Source organism: Pelobates fuscus, chromosome 8 (assembly GCF_036172605.1).
Source record: "Pelobates fuscus isolate aPelFus1 chromosome 8, aPelFus1.pri, whole genome shotgun sequence".
NCBI lineage: Eukaryota > Metazoa > Chordata > Amphibia > Anura > Pelobatidae > Pelobates > Pelobates fuscus.
In genome coordinates this window covers 160,470,192-160,494,936 of record NC_086324.1, presented here as the reverse complement: position 1 = coordinate 160,494,936, position 24,745 = coordinate 160,470,192, and the positions used below count along the sequence as shown (strand labels likewise).

Below are 24,745 nucleotides of genomic sequence, written 5' to 3'. Positions count from 1 at the left end.
AATGCAGGGGTGTATGTGTGAAGAGACAGTGTTTGTGTGAATGCAGGGGTGTATGTGTGGAGAGTCAGTGTTTGTGTGAATGCAGGGGTGTATGTGTGGAGAGTCAGTGTTTGTGAATGCAGGGGTGTATGTGTGAAGAGACAGTGTTTGTGTGAATGCAGGGGTGTATGTGTGGATAGTCTGTATGTGTGAATGCAGGGGTGAATGTGTGGAGAGTCAGTGTATGTGTGAATGTGTGGAGAGTCAGTGTATGTGTGAATGCAGAGGTGTATGATTGTGCAGAAGGTCGCTGTATGTGTGAATGTAGGGGTGTATGTGTGGAGAGTCAGTGTGTGTGTGGAGAGTCAGTGTGTGTGTGGAGAGACAGTGTATGTGTGAATGTGTGGAGAGTCAGTGTATGTGTGAATGCAGGGGTGTATGTGTGGAGAGTCAGTATTTGTGTGAATGCAGGGGTGTATGTGTGGAGAGTCAGTATTTGTGTGAATGCAGGGGTGTATGTGTGGAGAGTCAGTGTATGTGTGAATGCAGGGGTGTATGTGTGGAGAGTCAGTATTTGTGTGAATGCAGGGGTGTATGTGTGGAGAGTCAGTATTTGTGTGAATGCAGGGGTGTATGTGTGGAGAGTCAGTATTTGTGTGAATGCAGGGGTGTATGTGTGGAGAGACAGTGTATGTGTGAATGCAGGGGTGTATGTGTGGAGAGTCCGTTTATGTGTGAATGCAGGGGTGTATGAATGTGCAGGAGGTCAGTGTATGTGTGAATGCAGTGATTCATTGTGTGGGATTGCAGGGGTATATGTGTGGAGAGTCAGTGTATGTGAATGCAGGTGTGAATGTGTGAATGCAGAGGTGTATGTGTGAATACAGTGGTGTATGATTGCGCAGAAGGTCAGTGTTTGTGTGAATGCAGGGGTGTATGTGTGAAGAGTCAGTGTTTGTGTGAATGCAGGGATCACACACAATGTGTGGAGAGTCAATGTATGTGTGAATACAGTGGTGTATGAGTGTGCAGAAGGTCAGTGTATGTGTGAATGCAGTGATTCATTGTGTGGGATTGTGGGTGTGTTTGTATTCAGATTGTCTCTCATAATAAACTGACTGCTGCCATAATGCAGCTGCTATCAGCCTGTTCACTGCTGGGCTCAGTTTTGTAAACTGGGCTAAGCGGAGCAGTCTCCCAAGTGACTGACTGCGCATGCGGACAGCTGTGGCTTGTGCTCTTTCCAGAGCTGCAGAGAGATGTCTGTCCAGGTTCTGCATGGCTGCAAACTCTTTAAAGCAGCGTGAAATATATAACAAGCTGCACGCTTTGTGATGTGTTTGTGGGTAGACTAATTTACCCTCATCATGACTTCTGTCCTCACCCTCACCTGGGATGATGGTTCACACTGACAGGGCAGTTAGACAGCAGTGGGTTTCAGTGAGTGGTTGGGTCATTTTGCTCTGTGCATGGCTGAGTATTAAGTCAGTTGCAGTCTCATATTAGCTATTAGGCTGCATCTTGCCATGTTCTGGTTCTATGCGATCTGTAAGAGAATATATTGCAATTATTCCAAGTTCTGTATATTCTCTTTGCCCATTTTGTCTCTCTGTACAGCATTATCCTCTGTTGCTAGTCTCCCAGAGAGTGACAGTGCTCGAAGTACGGCTCTGCAGAGGGATCTCCCTGAGCAGCATGTTTCCCTGGAGGACCAGGGGCTGTTCTTCTGCCAACTCTGCCAGAAAGACCTGACCACCATGAATTCAGCCCTACGGGAGCAGCATGTCAATAGGTGAGTGTTAAGATCACACCCTACAGCTGGTCTGAACATCATGTCCTTCACGTGCTGTAGAACTAATTACTCTCTATGGGTGCATCTTGCAGGTGCCTGGATCAAGATGAGAGTTTGGTAAAAGCGCCTGAACCTCCCTCTGTTCCCAGCTGTCCCCTATGTGGGAAACCCTTCAACACAGAGAAAAGTCGTGCTTCTCACCTAAAGCGGTGTGCGGCCAAGCTAGATGTGCCAGCACAGACACTGCTAGAGGCCGTCCACAGGCAAAATGCTGAAATTGGAACAGAGATAACAACTGGGTGAGCGTGGGCACACTGCCCTTATTACAATATGTTAAATTAGATCATTACTGTTTGAATATTATAAATATACACAGTTAAAGGGATGTGACGAAAAACACTCTCTCCGGTGCTACCCCCTGGAACTATGGGTCGGCTTCACAGCCGCAGAGTCCCTCTGGTTATTATATCTCTTGTTATTGAGCCCCTGACACATGTTTCTGATGACCTATACCATATGTTATGTTCTATCTAGATGAATGATTTCCTAAATAGTCCCCAGGCGCACAACTGGTCCGATTTTTATCCAATCCTCATTGGAGCAGAATAGGGCGATGCTTAAATTCAGGACTTTTGGTGTGCCCGGGAGCACTGCTCCTGATGATATGCTAATCTAGGGACGGTGCTTGTGGTGACAAATTGTGCAAACATTGTCTAAAATGCCTTACCACTATTTTCTTCAAACATTCCCCAAACATACTGTCCACCTTTCTGCTTATAGACATCAACTCTGCCACCTAGTGGTGAAAGTTTGCTTTTCATTAGCTTTATATATGTAATGTATGTTGCACTGGGAAATTGTATAATTTACTGATATAAATGGCTGTATAGGTTACATAAGCTTTTTTTCCCCTTGTGGTACTAGAGTGGAGAGAGAGTAAGGAAAATACCAGTTTCCATGAGCCATTCCAATTGCTGACTGATGAGAACACGTGGCAGGCAGACACTTACTGAAGCCTTTTGTTGCATTCTACCAGTTTTGGGGTATATGTGAGGGATCGATGTCCATATGTTATGTATAATTTTTTGAAAAATATTTTTGTAATTTTATTTCATACAGACAGAAATAAGCAGAATACGCTACATTTTATGTGCATTCCATAATAATAATAATAATATGAATGAGAAGTCACTGTCTACTGACTTCTCATTCATATTATTATTATTATTATTATATTTATATAACGCCAACAAATTCCGTAGCGCTTTACAATGGGTGGACTAACAAACGTGTAATTGTAACCAGACAATTTTGATGGACAGAAACAGAGGGGTTGAGGGCCCTGCTCAATGAGCTTACATGCTAGAGGTAGTGGGGTACAGTGACACAAAAGGTAAGGATAGTATTAGGGGTAGATTGTTAGAATAGTATTCAATTAAGACTTAGTGTGGGGTTATTTGGAGCCAGTAACAGTTTAATTTATATGCTTTTTTGAAAAAGTGAGTTTTTAAAGGACCACTTCAGCTCAATGAAGTGATCTGGGTGCCAGGTCTATCTAGGGTTAACCCTGCAGCTGTAAACATAGCAGTTTCAGAGAAACTGCTATGTTACACTGAGGGTTAATCCAGCCTCTAGTGGCTGTCTCACTGACAGCCGCTAGAGGCGCTTCTGCGATTCTCACTGTGAGAATCACAGTGAGAAGACGCTGACATCCATAGGAAAGCATTGAGAATGGTAAGAGTTTAACCCCTTCCTCCCCCTTCAGCCCGGCAAGAGTGGGACCCTGAGGGTGGGGGTACCTAAAGACCCCATAGTGCCAGTAAAACTAGTTTGTTTTCCTGGCACTATAGTGGTCCTTTTAATGATTTTTTTGAAGGAGTGGAGACTGGGTGAGCATCTAACGGAAAAGGGAAGGGAGTTTCACAGGAACGGTGCAGCCCTAGAGAAGTCTTGAATACGAGCATCAGAGGTGGGAGTACATATCAGAAATTCTGACACTATCATTTGACTTTCAGTGGGAACAACGTCAGCTAGACTATGCACATTTTTAAGAAGGGTTAGCGGGTTACGAATCTTAACACATTCAGCTGCTAGCGTGATAGTATGAGCGCCATGAGAGAGCACTCTCGTTAAATATCGTGGTGTAGAGGAAAGATGTTTAGATATCGTAAGTTATGGTCATTCCCAAAGACTAAGGGTATATGTATGTGCGGTCAATCTACTGCAAGCAAGATAAACAAATATTGTTAACAAATAATATTGATCAACAAAACATGAACTTTTAGTGGTGTAGGTGCAGGCGCTTCTCATCATGCCTGACTGGACTCAGGTGCCCGTCAAATCCAGCGCCACTGTTGTTTTCCCATGTTTAAGCCGAGGACCCGGGCTGCGAACGCTGAGCAGGCCGCAGTATGTCCACTGGTCCCGGTAGTTTAAATTAATTTAGGAACTTATCTGCATGCGACAGTTGCGTAAGCTGAATCCGTTTTTCCATCATGGAGCACTGATAATTTTCGGCTTGGGCCCCAGCAGTATATCACTTTGTGGTCTCTTCGCTTCTAGGTCACTGGACGTATGGATTGGCGCCACAGCATGGTGACTCTAGTGAGGTAGATGAAGAATGAGAGGTCAGATCCCTCAAAGTAGTAAGAAGTCATTTCGTGAGTAGCCGCTAAGTTGCTTACTTTTGAGCGATTGAAAGCATAGCAATAAGTCCCTGGGGACACCTGTAGGGGCACTGGTCGATTTTGGAATCCCGAAGGAGTATTCAAGCATGGCGGCTTTAGATTGATAGGGGGATAGTAGGGAGCTCAGCATATGTCTGAGAAAGTGGGGAACTTCTGTGTCTGTCATGTCCTCATAGAGCCCCCGGACCCTGAGATTCCGCTGGCGTTTTGCATCTTCAGTGGCAGCCATCCTGCCCTCCATGCTGAGTTTTGCATTTTTAAGCTGATCTACCTCAGTCTGCAGGTAGTCAAATTTGCCTTTAGCCACATCTCCATCATCCTCTAGGGTCTGCAACCTGGCTACTATAGCCCTTAAATCCTCTCTGACCAAGGTTATGTCAGCTGCGAATTGGTCCTTAGTTACCTTTAAGAGGTTCTTGATGTCTACCTTACTCGCAGACTGTTGTTCCAGGGAGATACTGGGGTTTGCCTGTTTGGATACAGGTTGGTGCTTCACCTGCAGATCGGGGTTTGCCTTCATACTGTGTCTGTTGGGGAATGGAGAGTCATCCTGGTCGCGCTCTTCCGGCGCAGTATCGGAGTCCTCCTGTACGGGCGCCAATTTGGAAGGCCGCGGCTGTGGAATGACTCCACATGGAGCAAAGTGCCGATATCTTTACAAAAGGTGACCGTTTCGCTTCTGCGGGGCTTGCCTTTCTTTCCCATGTCGTCTGGGTGATGTTGGGGTAAGTACTGTCCGGTTATATTGCAATTATAATGCTGTTTCTTAGGGCTCTTTTAGGAGCTCGTGGCTAGTGCGTCTTGCTCGGTCCTGTTATGTAAAATTTGAATGCAATCTAGAGGATTTTTTTTTTAAAGTTTCTATCTACTCTAAACTCAAAACTGGCCTGCTGCTTCGAGAACTTCATTCAAACAGGGTTATACGCGTAAGTGTTGGTTGAAAACGGCTGATCTGAAGACTGTTTTGACGTATAACTTGACGTTACTTTGAATTCCCAGCAATGCACATTTTAGTAAATAACCCTGAATGTGTGAACTAATCAAAATGAGAACATTCAGAAACACGCGAACACAAAAAAGAATTGATGAAAGGTTTTGTTGTTTTTTCCCAAATTGAAAAACCATTATTATTCTGTTGCTTCCTATTTTAAATCTTTTCCTACTTTTCACATTTAGTTTGTGGGCCTCTAGACAATGCATACAAACACTGGTGGGGGCAGAATGAAGCATTGTATGCATTTATCTAATTACACTGGTCAGGCACAACATAAAAACCACTTGCCTAAAATCATGTAGGTCTCCCTCATGCTGCTAAAACAACTCTGATGCGTCCAGGCATGGACTCCAAAAGGCCTCTTGGAACGTGTCCTGGGGTACCTGGCATCAAGACATTAGCAGCAGTTCCTTCAAGTTGTCAGGTGAGGCCTCCATGGATCAGATTTGTTGTTCTGGGGAATTTGGAGGCCATGGCAACACCTTGAACTCTGTCACGTTCCTCAAACCATTCCTGAACAATTTTTGCAGCGTGGCTGAAAGAGGCCACTGCCACCAAAGGGTTAACCTTTGCCATGAAGGAATGTACGTGGTCTGCAACATATGTAAGTAGCATGAATGCCAGGACCCATGGTTTCCCATCAGAATATTGCCCAGAGCATCACACTGTCTCCTCCGGCCTGCCTTTTTCCCATAGTGTGTCCTGCTGCTATCTATTCTCCAGGTAAATGACACACATGCACCAGGCCATCCACCTGATCTAAAAGAAAACGTGATTAATCAGACCAGGCAACCTTCTTCCATTGGTCCAGTTCTGACGTTCCCATTGAAGGCGCTCTCAGTGGTGTACAGGTGTCATCATGGGCTCTCTGACCGATCTGTGGCTACATAGCCCCATACACAACAAACTGCGATGCACTGTGTGTTCTGACCACATTCTATCATGGCCAGCAATACGTTTTTCAGCAGTTTGGGCTGCGGTAGCTGTTCTGAGTGATCATACCAGATGGGCTAGCTGTTACTCAATGCATCAGTGAGCCTCAGCCCCCCCCCCCCCCCCCCATGACCCTGACACCTGTTCACTGATTGTACTTACTTGCACCACTTTTGGTAGATACTAACCACTACATACTGGGGACAACCAAAATACTTGCCGTTTTGGAGATTCTCTGACCCAGTCGTCTAGCCATCACTATTTGGCCTTTGTCAAAGTCAATCAGATCTTTTTTCTTGCCAGTTTTTCCTGCTTCAAACACATAATATTCAAGAACTGACTGTTCAGTGTATATCATATGTACATGTGATATTTAGAGTATAACTAACAGCTTCATCAGCTTTAATAGGCCACAGTACTCTTCCAGTGAACGTTCTAAACCAGCGGTTCCCAAACTCTGTGCCGTGGAGCCCCAGGAGTGGCACACAGGGGCGCCGCAAAATATTTCCCTGGTGCTATCATCATAGCCCCAGGAATTGTGCCTCCCTCTTCCCTGCCGGCTCTGCAGGACCGAAGGGGAGATCAGAGATCTCCCTCACCGGCCTGCTAGCAATGTAATGCCGGCAAGGGAGGGATGGAGAGAGTGACCCGTGGGAGCTCTAACCTGCAGCTCTGCTGGGTTCTCATCTCGCGAGAGTGAAACCAGGGATTGGACCACCAGGGCTTCCCCACCGGACCACCAGGGATTGCCTTGTACTGTCCCCCCTCCCAGGCAAAGGTAAGCAGGGAGGGGGGATAGCAAAATAATTTTTTTTATATTAAAAATAAATTATATTTATTAATCTACCCTCCAATCCCACAGACCCACAATAATTCTCCCCTATACACACACTGCCCCACATAAGCACACACACACAAACACTGCCCCCCATAAACACACTGTATCCCATAAACACACACACACTTCCCTCCATAAACACACTGTATCCCATACACACACACTTCCCCATACACACACACACATACACTGCTCCACATACACAAACTGTATCCCATACACACACACACTTCCCCCCCCATAAACACACTGTATCACATACACACATACACACTTCCCCCCCATAAACACACTGTATCACATACACACACACTTCCCCATACACACACACACACACATACACTGCTCCACATACACAAACTGTATCCCATACACACACACACTTCCCCCCCATAAACACACTGTATCCCATACACACACACACACTTCCCTCCATAAACACACTGTATCCCATACACACACACTTCCCCATACACACACACACACACACACTTCCCCCTATACACACACACACATACACTGCTCCACATACACAAACTGTATCCCATACACACACACACTTCCCCCCCATAAACACACTGTATCCCATACACACACACACACACTGTATCCCATACACACACACACACACACTTCCCCCATAAACACACTGTATCCCATACACACACACACTGCCCCAAATACACACACACACTGTACCCCTCAAACACACTCTGCCTCCCCCCATACACACTGTGCCCCTCAATACACACACTGTACCCCTCAAATTGGGAAGTGCAGGTTCCACATTTCCAACCCTGCTGGAGAAGGAGCTCCATTCTGGGGTGAGGGGGGTTAACTGCTCTCAAAGACAACAAAGCGTTGTAGTGGTGCTCAGAGTGTCCTTTCTGGATTTTATTTTAACCCCCTCAGAACTACCAGAGTACCAGAAACCGTTACCAGAGTATCAGAAATGTTTCCCTAATGAGAGTACTGGTACCTGTTTATTTCCAAATAAGGAACAGATTACTTTTACAAACTGTTAACTTCTAGCATTACGACATGGGGACCCAAAGACAGCTGTGTGGACACTAATAGATGTTGCTGTTTTCTCAAAGTGAAGCAATCTGCAATTGAATGTACCTATTGAATTCATTGGTTTAAAACTTTGCACCCAACACTTGTATATCTCCCTTCAATGTTTTTGAATATGATTTTGTTACATCTAATATTTAAAGGGAAAGCATAGTGCAAGGAAAACAAAGTTGTTTTCCTGGCACTGTAGCTCCATATAGTGCCCTCCTCCCCCCTTCTTTACTTACCTGAGTCTAGCGCTCGGGCTCCTCGCAAGCATTGATATTTCCTCCATAGGAAAGCATGTACAATGTTTTCCGATTGGTTTTTACATGATGCATAGCGTGAGGACATCCAGCGTCTGGCAATTAAAAGTCGCCTAATGACCTGAAAGTCCTTCTAGTAGCTGTCTGGTAGACAGCGACTAGAGGTGGAGTTAACCCTAGCAGGTAATTATTGCAGTTTATTTAAGAGGGTTAAGGGACCTGGGATACTGCACCCAGACCATTTCAATGAGCTGAAGTGGCCTGGGTACCTATAGTGTCCCTTTAATTATTATAATTTCATACACTGATTTGCATGACGCACGCATTTTTTTCCAATAAAAATGTATTAGAAGCAAAAGTATGCTACATTAATGTATATGACGTTTAAAGTAAGCAAATGAAGGCACAATTAGATCTTGGAATTTAGTTAACTTAAAGTTCCAGGAGGGTAGAACACTTATCAAAGCCTGTGAAGCAGCCATTTCACACCCCGTTGCCTATGTGTGGTGCCATAACAAAATATAGGGAAAAAAGAGGAGTTTGTTAAACATTGCAAAAGCACACAAATCCCCCAAAAATACAAACAAAAGCAAATGTTTATAAGAGCGCTTCCTTAAAATATTCAAACAAATAATCTCTAAATATTACTTTATTTTAATTTACTGCTCGAAACCCCCAATGTAATATTGTTTCCACAAATATCACTCAAATATCATTGAAGAAAAAAACTCCCAATGATAGAAGTAAATAAAGATAATAAAACAACTAATCCTAATAGTCTTTGGGGCACGATACTATAAAAGGGGAGAGAGAGGTGAACTTCCATAACTGCCACCCTAAGGTACAACGTCTTGTCTGAACTGTTAGGGTCACTATACACTACCTCTTTGTTTTTCACTTAGTGCTACTTAATAAGGTGTTTTTCAATATGTCTATGCTTTTCTTATATTAAGTTGTGTGGCAGTGTATTTTATTCCCAGACAAGATTGTTTTACAAGTCTCTCCGTCATTGCCTGTTTTCCAAATCCATCTACGTTAATTGTAAATCTATGCTCTGTACAGGGTGGTCCGTGCCAAGCGGAAAGCGGGGTACAAACAGAAGGAGCCCCCAAAAAAGAAGAAAGCAGCTCAGCCGGGTTCAGAGGTGGAGGAGCTCTTAGTTGCCATGGCACTTTCACGGTCTATGCAGGAAGACACAGCAGCAACAAGCGTTGCCAGTGGGCCAAGTGCCATGCCCTCCAGAGAAATCACTGTGCCAGGTAAGGTGTTAACAAGACAACAGATGGCACTTTATAATTGAAGGTTGAAATCCGTGCTTTCAGATTCAGCTTTTGAGCAGCACACCTTTATTTGTTTAGCTGATGTGGTTTTGTATGTATCTGAATATCAAGGAATGTGTTGTACAAGTTTTCGTGACCCAGATCTCTGCAGGGCTGGAGAACTGCTGTGGACATGCTGTCCAGCCTTAGCTGTTGAGCTTCCTGGCAGCCTTAACTGGGGAGCTTCAGGGCAGCCTTAGCTGGTGAGCTTCCTTAGCTGTCTTAGCTGATTAGTTTATGGGCTGCCTTAGCTGGTGAGTTTTTGACCAGCTGCAATTTGGGAACTTATGAATAACCATAGCTGGGGTGCCGCTGGGTGGTCTTAGTTGGAGAGCCCCAAACTTCTTATGTCCACATAAGTGGAATGAAGTTTCTCTTTTTGATATATACTAGTGTTGAAGGGATCTGATATTTTATTTGATTAGCTGGAGAGTACCCAGGATGGCCTTAACTGGAAAGTGTCCGGGATAGCCTTATGGTGTCCGGGATGGTCTTAGCTGGAGAGTGTCCGGGATGGCCTTAGCTGGAGAGTGTCCGGGATGGCCTTAGCTGGAGAGTGTCCGGGATGGTCTTAGCTGGAGAGTGTCCGGGATGGCCTTAGCTGGAGAGTGTCTGGGATGGCCTTAGCTGGAGAGAGTCCGGGATGGTCTTAGCTGGAGAGAGTCCGGGATGGTCTTAGCTGGAGAGAGTCCGGGATGGTCTTAGCTGGAGAGTGTCCGGGATGGTCTTAGCTGGAGAGTGTCCGGGATGGCCTTAGCTGGAGAGTGTCCGGGATGGCCTTAGCTGGAGAGTGTCCGGGATGGCCTTAGCTGGAGAGTGTCCGGGATGGCCTTAGCTGGAGAGTGTCCGGGATGGCCTTAGCTGGAGAGTGTCCGGGATGGCCTTAGCTGGAGAGTGTCCGGGATGGCCTTAGCTGGAGAGTGTCCGGGATGGCCTTAGCTGGAGAGTGTCCGGGATGGCCTTAGCTGGAGAGTGTCCGGGATGGCCTTAGCTGGAGAGTGTCCGGGATGGCCTTAGCTGGAGAGTGTCCGGGATGGCCTTAGCTGGAGAGTGTCCGGGATGGCCTTAGCTGGAGAGTGTCCGGGATGGCCTTAGCTGGAGAGTGTCCGGGATGGCCTTAGCTGGAGAGTGTCCGGGATGGCCTTAGCTGGAGAGTGTCCGGGATGGCCTTAGCTGGAGAGTGTCCGGGATGGCCTTAGCTGGAGAGTGTCCGGGATGGCCTTAGCTGGAGAGTGTCCGGGATGGCCTTAGCTGGAGAGTGTCCGGGATGGCCTTAGCTGGAGAGTGTCCGGGATGGCCTTAGCTGGAGAGTGTCCGGGATGGCCTTAGCTGGAGAGTGTCCGGGATGGCCTTAGCTGGAGAGTGTCCGGGATGGCCTTAGCTGGAGAGTGTCCGGGATGGCCTTAGCTGGAGAGTGTCCGGGATGGCCTTAGCTGGAGAGTGTCCGGGATGGCCTTAGCTGGAGAGTGTCCGGGATGGCCTTAGCTGGAGAGTGTCCGGGATGGCCTTAGCTGGAGAGTGTCCGGGATGGCCTTAGCTGGAGAGTGTCCGGGATGGTCTTAGCTGGAGAGTGTCCGGGATGGTCTTAGCTGGAGAGTGTCCGGGATGGTCTTAGCTGGAGAGTGTCCGGGATGGTCTTAGCTGGAGAGTGTCCGGGATGGTCTTAGCTGGAGAGTGTCCGGGATGGTCTTAGCTGGAGAGTGTCCGGGATGGTCTTAGCTGGAGAGTGTCCGGGATGGTCTTAGCTGGAGAGTGTCCGGGATGGTCTTAGCTGGAGAGTGTCCGGGATGGTCTTAGCTGGAGAGTGTCCGGGATGGTCTTAGCTGGAGAGTGTCCGGGATGGTCTTAGCTGGAGAGTGTCCGGGATGGTCTTAGCTGGAGAGTGTCCGGGATGGTCTTAGCTGGAGAGTGTCCGGGATGGTCTTAGCTGGAGAGTGTCCGGGATGGTCTTAGCTGGAGAGTGTCCGGGATGGTCTTAGCTGGAGAGTGTCCGGGATGGTCTTAGCTGGAGAGTGTCCGGGATGGTCTTAGCTGGAGAGTGTCCGGGATGGTCTTAGCTGGAGAGTGTCCGGGATGGTCTTAGCTGGAGAGTGTCCGGGATGGTCTTAGCTGGAGAGTGTCCGGGATGGTCTTAGCTGGAGAGTGTCCGGGATGGTCTTAGCTGGAGAGTGTCCGGGATGGTCTTAGCTGGAGAGTGTCCGGGATGGTCTTAGCTGGAGAGTGTCCGGGATGGTCTTAGCTGGAGAGTGTCCGGGATGGTCTTAGCTGGAGAGTGTCCGGGATGGTCTTAGCTGGAGAGTGTCCGGGATGGTCTTAGCTGGAGAGTGTCCGGGATGGTCTTAGCTGGAGAGTGTCCGGGATGGTCTTAGCTGGAGAGTGTCCGGGATGGTCTTAGCTGGAGAGTGTCCGGGATGGTCTTAGCTGGAGAGTGTCCGGGATGGTCTTAGCTGGAGAGTGTCCGGGATGGTCTTAGCTGGAGAGTGTCCGGGATGGTCTTAGCTGGAGAGTGTCCGGGATGGTCTTAGCTGGAGAGTGTCCGGGATGGTCTTAGCTGGAGAGTGTCCGGGATGGTCTTAGCTGGAGAGTGTCCGGGATGGTCTTAGCTGGAGAGTGTCCGGGATGGTCTTAGCTGGAGAGTGTCCGGGATGGTCTTAGCTGGAGAGTGTCCGGGATGGTCTTAGCTGGAGAGTGTCCGGGATGGTCTTAGCTGGAGAGTGTCCGGGATGGTCTTAGCTGGAGAGTGTCCGGGATGGTCTTAGCTGGAGAGTGTCCGGGATGGTCTTAGCTGGAGAGTGTCCGGGATGGTCTTAGCTGGAGAGTGTCCGGGATGGTCTTAGCTGGAGAGTGTCCGGGATGGTCTTAGCTGGAGAGTGTCCGGGATGGTCTTAGCTGGAGAGTGTCCGGGATGGTCTTAGCTGGAGAGTGTCCGGGATGGTCTTAGCTGGAGAGTGTCCGGGATGGTCTTAGCTGGAGAGTGTCCGGGATGGTCTTAGCTGGAGAGTGTCCGGGATGGTCTTAGCTGGAGAGTGTCCGGGATGGTCTTAGCTGGAGAGTGTCCGGGATGGTCTTAGCTGGAGAGTGTCCGGGATGGTCTTAGCTGGAGAGTGTCCGGGATGGTCTTAGCTGGAGAGTGTCCGGGATGGTCTTAGCTGGAGAGTGTCCGGGATGGTCTTAGCTGGAGAGTGTCCGGGATGGTCTTAGCTGGAGAGTGTCCGGGATGGTCTTAGCTGGAGAGTGTCCGGGATGGTCTTAGCTGGAGAGTGTCCGGGATGGTCTTAGCTGGAGAGTGTCCGGGATGGTCTTAGCTGGAGAGTGTCCGGGATGGTCTTAGCTGGAGAGTGTCCGGGATGGTCTTAGCTGGAGAGTGTCCGGGATGGTCTTAGCTGGAGAGTGTCCGGGATGGTCTTAGCTGGAGAGTGTCCGGGATGGTCTTAGCTGGAGAGTGTCCGGGATGGTCTTAGCTGGAGAGTGTCCGGGATGGTCTTAGCTGGAGAGTGTCCGGGATGGTCTTAGCTGGAGAGTGTCCGGGATGGTCTTAGCTGGAGAGTGTCCGGGATGGTCTTAGCTGGAGAGTGTCCGGGATGGTCTTAGCTGGAGAGTGTCCGGGATGGTCTTAGCTGGAGAGTGTCCGGGATGGTCTTAGCTGGAGAGTGTCCGGGATGGTCTTAGCTGGAGAGTGTCCGGGATGGTCTTAGCTGGAGAGTGTCCGGGATGGTCTTAGCTGGAGAGTGTCCGGGATGGTCTTAGCTGGAGAGTGTCCGGGATGGTCTTAGCTGGAGAGTGTCCGGGATGGTCTTAGCTGGAGAGTGTCCGGGATGGTCTTAGCTGGAGAGTGTCCGGGATGGTCTTAGCTGGAGAGTGTCCGGATGGTCTTAGCTGGAGAGTGTCCGGGATGGTCTTAGCTGGAGAGTGTCCGGGATGGTCTTAGCTGGAGAGTGTCCGGGATGGTCTTAGCTGGAGAGTGTCCGGGATGGTCTTAGCTGGAGAGTGTCCGGGATGGTCTTAGCTGGAGAGTGTCCGGGATGGTCTTAGCTGGAGAGTGTCCGGGATGGTCTTAGCTGGAGAGTGTCCGGGATGGTCTTAGCTGGAGAGTGTCCGGGATGGTCTTAGCTGGAGAGTGTCCGGGATGGTCTTAGCTGGAGAGTGTCCGGGATGGTCTTAGCTGGAGAGTGTCCGGGATGGTCTTAGCTGGAGAGTGTCCGGGATGGTCTTAGCTGGAGAGTGTCCGGGATGGTCTTAGCTGGAGAGTGTCCGGGATGGTCTTAGCTGGAGAGTGTCCGGGATGGTCTTAGCTGGAGAGTGTCCGGGATGGTCTTAGCTGGAGAGTGTCCGGGATGGTCTTAGCTGGAGAGTGTCCGGGATGGTCTTAGCTGGAGAGTGTCCGGGATGGTCTTAGCTGGAGAGTGTCCGGGATGGTCTTAGCTGGAGAGTGTCCGGGATGGTCTTAGCTGGAGAGTGTCCGGGATGGTCTTAGCTGGAGAGTGTCCGGGATGGTCTTAGCTGGAGAGTGTCCGGGATGGTCTTAGCTGGAGAGTGTCCGGGATGGTCTTAGCTGGAGAGTGTCCGGGATGGTCTTAGCTGGAGAGTGTCCGGGATGGTCTTAGCTGGAGAGTGTCCGGGATGGTCTTAGCTGGAGAGTGTCCGGGATGGTCTTAGCTGGAGAGTGTCCGGGATGGTCTTAGCTGGAGAGTGTCCGGGATGGTCTTAGCTGGAGAGTGTCCGGGATGGTCTTAGCTGGAGAGTGTCCGGGATGGTCTTAGCTGGAGAGTGTCCGGGATGGTCTTAGCTGGAGAGTGTCCGGGATGGTCTTAGCTGGAGAGTGTCCGGGATGGTCTTAGCTGGAGAGTGTCCGGGATGGTCTTAGCTGGAGAGTGTCCGGGATGGTCTTAGCTGGAGGGTCCGGGATGGTTAGCTGGAGAGTGTCCGGGATGGTCTTAGCTGGAGAGTGTCCGGGATGGTCTTAGCTGGAGAGTGTCCGGGATGGTCTTAGCTGGAGAGTGTCCGGGATGGTCTTAGCTGGAGAGTGTCCGGGATGGTCTTAGCTGGAGAGTGTCCGGGATGGTCTTAGCTGGAGAGTGTCCGGGATGGTCTTAGCTGGAGAGTGTCCGGGATGGTCTTAGCTGGAGAGTGTCCGGGATGGTCTTAGCTGGAGAGTGTCCGGGATGGTCTTAGCTGGAGAGTGTCCGGGATGGTCTTAGCTGGAGAGTGTCCGGGATGGTCTTAGCTGGAGAGTGTCCGGGATGGTCTTAGCTGGAGAGTGTCCGGGATGGTCTTAGCTGGAGAGTGTCCGGGATGGTCTTAGCTGGAGAGTGTCCGGGATGGTCTTAGCTGGAGAGTGTCCGGGATGGTCTTAGCTGGAGAGTGTCCGGGATGGTCTTAGCTGGAGAGTGTCCGGGATGGTCTTAGCTGGAGAGTGTCCGGGATGGTCTTAGCTGGAGAGTGTCCGGGATGGTCTTAGCTGGAGAGTGTCCGGGATGGTCTTAGCTGGAGAGTGTCCGGGATGGTCTTAGCTGGAGAGTGTCCGGGATGGTCTTAGCTGGAGAGTGTCCGGGATGGTCTTAGCTGGAGAGTGTCCGGGATGGTCTTAGCTGGAGAGTGTCCGGGATGGTCTTAGCTGGAGAGTGTCCGGGATGGTCTTAGCTGGAGAGTGTCCGGGATGGTCTTAGCTGGAGAGTGTCCGGGATGGTCTTAGCTGGAGAGTGTCCGGGATGGTCTTAGCTGGAGAGTGTCCGGGATGGTCTTAGCTGGAGAGTGTCCGGGATGGTCTTAGCTGGAGAGTGTCCGGGATGGTCTTAGCTGGAGAGTGTCCGGGATGGTCTTAGCTGGAGAGTGTCCGGGATGGTCTTAGCTGGAGAGTGTCCGGGATGGTCTTAGCTGGAGAGTGTCCGGGATGGTCTTAGCTGGAGAGTGTCCGGGATGGTCTTAGCTGGAGAGTGTCCGGGATGGTCTTAGCTGGAGAGTGTCCGGGATGGTCTTAGCTGGAGAGTGTCCGGGATGGTCTTAGCTGGAGAGTGTCCGGGATGGTCTTAGCTGGAGAGTGTCCGGGATGGTCTTAGCTGGAGAGTGTCCGGGATGGTCTTAGCTGGAGAGTGTCCGGGATGGTCTTAGCTGGAGAGTGTCCGGGATGGTCTTAGCTGGAGAGTGTCCGGGATGGTCTTAGCTGGAGAGTGTCCGGGATGGTCTTAGCTGGAGAGTGTCCGGGATGGTCTTAGCTGGAGAGTGTCCGGGATGGTCTTAGCTGGAGAGTGTCCGGGATGGTCTTAGCTGGAGAGTGTCCGGGATGGTCTTAGCTGGAGAGTGTCCGGGATGGTCTTAGCTGGAGAGTGTCCGGGATGGTCTTAGCTGGAGAGTGTCCGGGATGGTCTTAGCTGGAGAGTGTCCGGGATGGTCTTAGCTGGAGAGTGTCCGGGATGGTCTTAGCTGGAGAGTGTCCGGGATGGTCTTAGCTGGAGAGTGTCCGGGATGGTCTTAGCTGGAGAGTGTCCGGGATGGTCTTAGCTGGAGAGTGTCCGGGATGGTCTTAGCTGGAGAGTGTCCGGGATGGTCTTAGCTGGAGAGTGTCCGGGATGGTCTTAGCTGGAGAGTGTCCGGGATGGTCTTAGCTGGAGAGTGTCCGGGATGGTCTTAGCTGGAGAGTGTCCGGGATGGTCTTAGCTGGAGAGTGTCCGGGATGGTCTTAGCTGGAGAGTGTCCGGGATGGTCTTAGCTGGAGAGTGTCCGGGATGGTCTTAGCTGGAGAGTGTCCGGGATGGTCTTAGCTGGAGAGTGTCCGGGATGGTCTTAGCTGGAGAGTGTCCGGGATGGTCTTAGCTGGAGAGTGTCCGGGATGGTCTTAGCTGGAGAGTGTCCGGGATGGTCTTAGCTGGAGAGTGTCCGGGATGGTCTTAGCTGGAGAGTGTCCGGGATGGTCTTAGCTGGAGAGTGTCCGGGATGGTCTTAGCTGGAGAGTGTCCGGGATGGTCTTAGCTGGAGAGTGTCCGGGATGGTCTTAGCTGGAGAGTGTCCGGGATGGTCTTAGCTGGAGAGTGTCCGGGATGGTCTTAGCTGGAGAGTGTCCGGGATGGTCTTAGCTGGAGAGTGTCCGGGATGGTCTTAGCTGGAGAGTGTCCGGGATGGTCTTAGCTGGAGAGTGTCCGGGATGGTCTTAGCTGGAGAGTGTCCGGGATGGTCTTAGCTGGAGAGTGTCCGGGATGGTCTTAGCTGGAGAGTGTCCGGGATGGTCTTAGCTGGAGAGTGTCCGGGATGGTCTTAGCTGGAGAGTGTCCGGGATGGTCTTAGCTGGAGAGTGTCCGGGATGGTCTTAGCTGGAGAGTGTCCGGGATGGTCTTAGCTGGAGAGTGTCCGGGATGGTCTTAGCTGGAGAGTGTCCGGGATGGTCTTAGCTGGAGAGTGTCCGGGATGGTCTTAGCTGGAGAGTGTCCGGGATGGTCTTAGCTGGAGAGTGTCCGGGATGGTCTTAGCTGGAGAGTGTCCGGGATGGTCTTAGCTGGAGAGTGTCCGGGATGGTCTTAGCTGGAGAGTGTCCGGGATGGTCTTAGCTGGAGAGTGTCCGGGATGGTCTTAGCTGGAGAGTGTCCGGGATGGTCTTAGCTGGAGAGTGTCCGGGATGGTCTTAGCTGGAGAGTGTCCGGGATGGTCTTAGCTGGAGAGTGTCCGGGATGGTCTTAGCTGGAGAGTGTCCGGGATGGTCTTAGCTGGAGAGTGTCCGGGATGGTCTTAGCTGGAGAGTGTCCGGGATGGTCTTAGCTGGAGAGTGTCCGGGATGGTCTTAGCTGGAGAGTGTCCGGGATGGTCTTAGCTGGAGAGTGTCCGGGATGGTCTTAGCTGGAGAGTGTCCGGGATGGTCTTAGCTGGAGAGTGTCCGGGATGGTCTTAGCTGGAGAGTGTCCGGGATGGTCTTAGCTGGAGAGTGTCCGGGATGGTCTTAGCTGGAGAGTGTCCGGGATGGTCTTAGCTGGAGAGTGTCCGGGATGGTCTTAGCTGGAGAGTGTCCGGATGGTCTTAGCTGGAGAGTGTCCGGGATGGTCTTAGCTGGAGAGTGTCCGGGATGGTCTTAGCTGGAGAGTGTCCGGGATGGTCTTAGCTGGAGAGTGTCCGGGATGGTCTTAGCTGGAGAGTGTCCGGGATGGTCTTAGTGGTCTTAGCTGGAGAGTGTCCGGGATGGTCTTAGCTGGAGAGTGTCCGGGATGGTCTTAGCTGGAGAGTGTCCGGGATGGTCTTAGCTGGAGAGTGTCCGGGATGGTCTTAGCTGGAGAGTGTCCGGGATGGTCTTAGCTGGAGAGTGTCCGGGATGGTCTTAGCTGGAGAGTGTCCGGGATGGTCTTAGCTGGAGAGTGTCCGGGATGGTCTTAGCTGGAGAGTGTCCGGGATGGTCTTAGCTGGAGAGTGTCCGGGATGGTCTTAGCTGGAGAGTGTCCGGGATGGTCTTAGCTGGAGAGTGTCCGGGATGGTCTTAGCTGGAGAGTGTCCGGGATGGTCTTAGCTGGAGAGTGTCCGGGATGGTCTTAGCTGGAGAGTGTCCGGGATGGTCTTAGCTGGAGAGTGTCCGGGATGGTCTTAGCTGGAGAGTGTCCGGGATGGTCTTAGCTGGAGAGTGTCCGGGATGGTCTTAGCTGGAGAGTGTCCGGGATGGTCTTAGCTGGAGAGTGTCCGGGATGGTCTTAGCTGGAGAGTGTCCGGGATGGTCTTAGCTGGAGAGTGTCCGGGATGGTCTTAGCTGGAGAGTGTCCGGGATGGTCTTAGCTGGAGAGTGTCCGGGATGGTCTTAGCTGGAGAGTGTCCGGGATGGTCTTAGCTGGAGAGTGTCCGGGATGGTCTTAGCTGGAGAGTGTCCGGGATGGTCTTAGCTGGAGAGTGTCCGGGATGGTCTTAGCTGGAGAGTGTCCGGGATGGTCTTAGCTGGAGAGTGTCCGGGATGGTCTTAGCTGGAGAGTGTCCGGGATGGTCTTAGCTGGAGAGTGTCCGGGATGGTCTTAGCTGGAGAGTGTCCGGGATGGTCTTAGCTGGAGAGTGTCCGGGATGGTCTTAGCTGGAGAGTGTCCGGGATGGTCTTAGCTGGAGAGTGTCCGGGATGGTCTTAGCTGGAGAGTGTCCGGGATGGTCTTAGCTGGAGAGTGTCCGGGATGGTCTTAGCTGGAGAGTGTCCGGGATGGTCTTAGCTGGAGAGTGTCCGGGATGGTCTTAGCTGGAGAGTGTCCGGGATGGTCTTAGCTGGAGAGTGTCCGGGATGGTCTTAGCTGGAGAGTGTCCGGGATGGTCTTAGCTGGAGAGTGTCCGGGATGGTCTTAGCTGGAGAGTGTCCGGGATGGTCTTAGCTGGAGAGTGTCCGGGATGGTCTTAGCTGGAGAGTGTCCGGGATGGTCTTAGCTGGAGAGTGTCCGGGATGGTCTTAGCTGGAGAGTGTCCGGGATGGTCTTAGCTGGAGAGTGTCCGGGATGGTCTTAGCTGGAGAGTGTCCGGGATGGTCTTAGCTGGAGAGTGTCCGGGATGGTCTTAGCTGGAGAGTGTCCGGGATGGTCTTAGCTGGAGAGTGTCCGGGATGGTCTTAGCTGGAGAGTGTCCGGGATGGTCTTAGCTGGAGAGTGTCCGGGATGGTCTTAGCTGGAGAGTGTCCGGGATGGTCTTAGCTGGAGAGTGTCCGGGATGGTCTTAGCTGGAGAGTGTCCGGGATGGTCTTAGCTGGAGAGTGTCCGGGATGGTCTTAGCTGGAGAGTGTCCGGGATGGTCTTAGCTGGAGAGTGTCCGGGATGGTCTTAGCTGGAGAGTGTCCGGGATGGTCTTAGCTGGAGAGTGTCCGGGATGGTCTTAGCTGGAGAGTGTCCGGGATGGTCTTAGCTGGAGAGTGTCCGGGATGGTCTTAGCTGGAGAGTGTCCGGGATGGTCTTAGCTGGAGAGTGTCCGGGATGGTCTTAGCTGGAGAGTGTCCGGGATGGTCTTAGCTGGAGAGTGTCCGGGATGGTCTTAGCTGGAGAGTGTCCGGGATGGTCTTAGCTGGAGAGTGTCCGGGATGGTCTTAGCTGGAGAGTGTCCGGGATGGTCTTAGCTGGAGAGTGTCCGGGATGGTCTTAGCTGGAGAGTGTCCGGGATGGTCTTAGCTGGAGAGTGTCCGGGATGGTCTTAGCTGGAGAGTGTCCGGGATGGTCTTAGCTGGAGAGTGTCCGGGATGGTCTTAGCTGGAGAGTGTCCGGGATGGTCTTAGCTGGAGAGTGTCCGGGATGGTCTTAGCTGGAGAGTGTCCGGGATGGCCTTAGCTGGAGAGTGTCCGGGATGGCCTTAGCTGGAGAATAATTGGTAGCTATATATTTTTTTTAAATTCTTTATTTGTCAGGTCATGCACAAACTGGGTACAAAAGTGAGCACATCGCTCATGTTAACATATACATAGGGAAACATATTCAATCGACTTCGCTTAGTCTCTGAGAAGGTCTAGTAAAGATGCCGAGTTAGCCATGCTCATTTTAGAAATTGGTTACATATATACAGAGGGGCGGCCACACAGGGATGCCAAGATGGTCACATGTTCATTGTAAGCTGTCTATTTACATTCAATAGGGTGGTTACAGAAAGCCTTCACAGTGGTTATATACAGGTATCATTACGTTTGTGTACCAGAGCCACAGCCTCCATGCGCGGACATCCAGGCGGCCACACAGAGACATCAAAGATGGCCCTGCACAGCCGCCAAGATGGCCACACACAGCCGGCCACTCGTTCCCACCCCGACACCCGCCAGGGGCACCCCACATGATATACACATTCAGTTCTTCTGGTTGCTGTTGGTGGTGCTTTCGCCATTACCTGGCCTTTGTATCTCAACGTTGCGTAGTAGTGTCGTTCCCTATCCGTAGTTTGTACTTTTATTACTAATGCCACGATCGAGAGTGCTGAGGTTGAGGCATGAGTTTTCCTTTATTTTAGTAGAGGTGAAATGCAGTATGAGGTAGTGAAAGACAAGGAGAGAGAAAGAAAGAGAAGTGGGGGGGTGGGGAGAAGCTTAAGGGGGAGGAGCGGGACGGACTTACACTTTGCAGTTGGAGCCTGAGCTATCTGTCTTTAAATGCGTGTAATGTTCTTGCATGTGTGTATACGAGTCGGTGTTATGTCGTCTAATGGTTGGTATAGTCTTCCCAGGGTTCCCATGTTTTGAGAAAGGAGGGGTACGTGTCTCTGAGTTGAGCTGTGAGTTTGTCCATGATGTGTGCTTCTTTTATGTTGCTAGTAACTCTGTCCATTGGGGGCAAGTCGGCGTGCAACCACGTCTGTGCCATGGCTCGTCTGGCAGCTAAGTTTATTTTATTGAAGAGTTTTTGTTCCCTGTGTGTCAGAGCATCTAGTGGTTTTGCGATTAAGAACGCACCGGGGTCCGGTTGTACGTGTTTGTGTAGTACTTCTGTTTGTAGCTTGGCTATCTCGCTCCAGAAGGCGCTCGCTTTTGGGCATGTCCACCACATGTGGAAGTATGTCCCCTTGTCCCCGCATCCCCTCCAGCATATGTCTGTAGTTGTTTTACCCATTCTGCAGAGTTTGACTGGGGTGGTGTACCACCTCATCAGGGTTTTGTAGCATTGTTCCTGGTGTAGGACGCAAATGGATGCCTTTGCTGCCGCCTCCCACACGTCCTGCCATTCCCCGCACTCAAGGGGTTGTTGTAGATCTGCCTCCCGGTAGCTATATTTTGAGTGCTGCAGTAGTCTCCACAGTTCAGCTTTGACTTTGTTGCTAAGTCAGTCAAGTTTTGAGGGATAACAATGGAAAGTCGCCATACATTTATTTTTTTGATATCATATTTTATTGGATTTTTGTGGTTATTACAGAGATACAAACGAAATGGAGATGAAGAGGCATGCAGGCCTCTAGATATATAACGGTGATGAAAATTTAGGAGGCAGTAAGGGCATACGGATTAACAATCACCATAATTTAAAGTCTCCATGCCATACAATCCTTAAACATAACCACTAACTATGTAACATAAAACAGAACACAAGACATACAGTGACAATGGAAAAAAGACAACTTTATATAAAATCATTGGGCAGATGTTTTTGGCTCTACTGAGCCCTTTCTGCTGTCCTGTTATTTCATACATGTGTAATACTTACTGGGACTTCTTTCTACATCTTCCAGTCAGTGTCTTTCTGAACCTTTCAGGAAATCCAGCTCTCTGAAGCATAGAGAATGCAATTCAACCTTGTTTTCAGGAGATACAGACATAGCTACACGGAATATGCTGTTGCCTCTATTTTGAACTAGACAAAATACAGTTTGCAGAATGTTGCATGTAGAACTTTGTCTATCCACAGGTTGATGACCACAAACTATGCACTAGCTCACTAGGTTGCCTGGCCAGACAGTAGTATTTGAGAGATGCTGTCATATTTTCATGTCAAGTGTTATAATACCTCACACTGCCTATTGTGATTTTGCTTCTCTGTATCATTTTGTTTCTCTTTGTCTGTTAGTGAAAAAGAGCCGTCGTAAACAGAAGAACAAGCCACCTACTCTCCTGCTCATTCAGGACCCGCAGGCTCCGATGCAGAGACTCCAGCAGAGAATGTCTTTACTGTTGAGTGAGGAATCTGAGTTAAGCAATATCGCCAGGCTGCCCCCCAGCCGCTTCTGGGACATGGAGGAGATTCAGAGAGCAACGTGGAGCCGGTTTCCGACACACGGAAAGAGCACGCTGTGGGGGATCAGCAATATGGTGGAGAACATCGATCCTCTCAACTACTATACAAAGGAGCTTAACCCTCCTATAGTGCCATGGAGACCACCATTGGTAAGTCAGTTTAGAGAATCCGTAACGGCTGGCTTCAATGATAAACTGCCATATCATTGAAGCCAATTACTGATAAACTGCCATATCTTTTACTTTTACTAAAAAGGATTGGTGTAAGATAACTTTGTTGTGTATGATTTTGTTTTGATATTTTTTTTTCGAAGCATGGTATGTGAATTAATGTGTGCATTGTGGGCGTATTGTGTGAGTGAATGGAGATCGTCATTGCTGAGATGTGAATGCCTTCATGTATGTGGATGAACAGTCAGCACGTGAATGTATGGGTATGTATGTGTCATGGTCCCCTTAATCGACATGGAAATTAACATCCGGAGAAATGCTGCAAGTGACATGTCAGTGTCCCTTGTATTGAAATGTCGCTGCCCCCTTTTTTCTTGTCATGTTCCCCTTTCTTATACAATATTTAACCAGCCGGCTGATTGCCACCTGTATGTAGTTGGATCTATAACAGGTTTTCTACCCATGAGGTAGGTTCAGCAGAATTGGTGTTCAGTCAGTGTAAATGTACATCCCTACCTACTTTTCTCTCTGCAGAAAATTTTAAACTCTCAGCCTCGAACCAGAACACCTTCCCTGTCTTCTAAGACACCGCCTTGTGTCCTGTCTGTGGGTAAGGACCAACCTGATGGCATCGTATGCACAGAACACCATCAGCTGTCCAGCAGCCAGAGAGACAGACAGGCCTTGCTGGACCTGGCAGAGCTGGCTGGAGAAGGGATGACACTCACTCAGTGGAATTTGGGACTCAATCATGTTATGGAGACGACTGGTAACTTCTCATTGATCATCTCTTCTGGACTCCATAGGTTCTGCTAGAATTGTCTAACCAATTTTCTTTTCTGAACAGGCAGAGACCCAGTGGATAGCCTTGCAGCAAGTGGATTTACCCCATCTCAGCCAGAAGAGACCATCAAACCATGCAGTCACCCGCAGCCCAAAGTAAGCTGCCTTTCTCTGCGTCAGATCTTTTTACCCTGCTTCTAACAGTATTCATCATATTGACATCTAAACTTAAAGCCAAATATTGATTGAAATAACGCTGCACCCTCATTTGCCACCTATCCAACGCAAATCCTCCTATCTAACAGTAATAATATTCTATATCTCTGTGATATATGTCAAGATAGGTTTCCAGATTATCATAATCACCATTTTAAAGAGACATTAAAGGAACACTATAGGGTCATTAGGTGTGTGTGTGTGTCCCCCCCCCCCACCCGCTGGGCAGAAGGGTTTAAAAACCCCTTCAGCCACTTATCTTTCTCCAGCGCCGGGCTCCCTCTGTGCTGGGGAACTCTCCACCCCCTGCCGACGTCAGATCCGAGCTGCGCGTGCATTCAATCAGCCCATATGAAAGCATTACTCAATGCTTTCCAATGGACGTCCAGCATATTTTCACTGTGATTTTCACAGTGAGAATCACGGAAGCGCCTCTAGCGGCTGTCAGTGAGACAGCCACTAGAGGCTGGATTAACCCTCAGTGAAACATAGCAGTTTCTCTGAAACTGCTATGTTTTTAGCTGCAGGGTTAAAACTATAGGGACCTGGCACCCAGACCCCTTCATTGAGCTGAAGTGGTCTGGGTGCCTATAGTGGTCCTTTAAGCACTGCAGCTCAGTGTAATGCTTATGCAGCAAAGAGTCTCTGGATGTTGTCCTCCAGTGTTTGAGAGCGCTTTAACAAAAACGTGGCCTTTCCTCAGCACCTCAGCTGCCTTGATATACACTATAAGACAGATAATCTGGGAGTGTAACCTGTATCTGGCTTTCCAAGCACCCTCAGCCTATCATTGCCACCCAGGGTGGATGAAATCAGTAATGTGAAAGTATGATGAGGTCTGCGGGTGCTGGGAGCCCAGTTTTCTCAAACCTCTCCCAAAACAGGACATATTACATAGACTCTATTCACCAATAGCATTATGTAGATCTGCAGTCGTTATGCTGCATAGAGATGGTCCTTATAAAACCACATAGTTCAGGGCAGTGTAGGGTAACAGGCGGCCCCAGACTATGGACTTTCTATAAACACTATAATGGTGTTGTAACAGCCTTAGTGTAACGCCTCACTGGTTTGGGGCTTTCAGAG

The 24,745-nt window shown here is 50.0% G+C and overlaps 1 protein-coding gene across 1 annotated transcript in view; it reads left to right on the top strand.

Annotated features, from left to right (window-relative positions):
- SLX4 (SLX4 structure-specific endonuclease subunit) overlaps nucleotides 1-24,745 on the top strand; it is a 53,321-nt gene that overhangs the window by 12,534 nt on the left and 16,042 nt on the right. Inside the window, exons 4-9 of the mRNA XM_063430547.1 lie at nucleotides 1,597-1,771; nucleotides 1,864-2,070; nucleotides 9,605-9,801; nucleotides 22,323-22,639; nucleotides 23,195-23,429; nucleotides 23,508-23,599. Coding sequence (XP_063286617.1) covers nucleotides 1,597-1,771; nucleotides 1,864-2,070; nucleotides 9,605-9,801; nucleotides 22,323-22,639; nucleotides 23,195-23,429; nucleotides 23,508-23,599 — 1,223 coding nt within the window. The remainder of the gene's footprint in view (nucleotides 1-1,596; nucleotides 1,772-1,863; nucleotides 2,071-9,604; nucleotides 9,802-22,322; nucleotides 22,640-23,194; nucleotides 23,430-23,507; nucleotides 23,600-24,745) is intronic.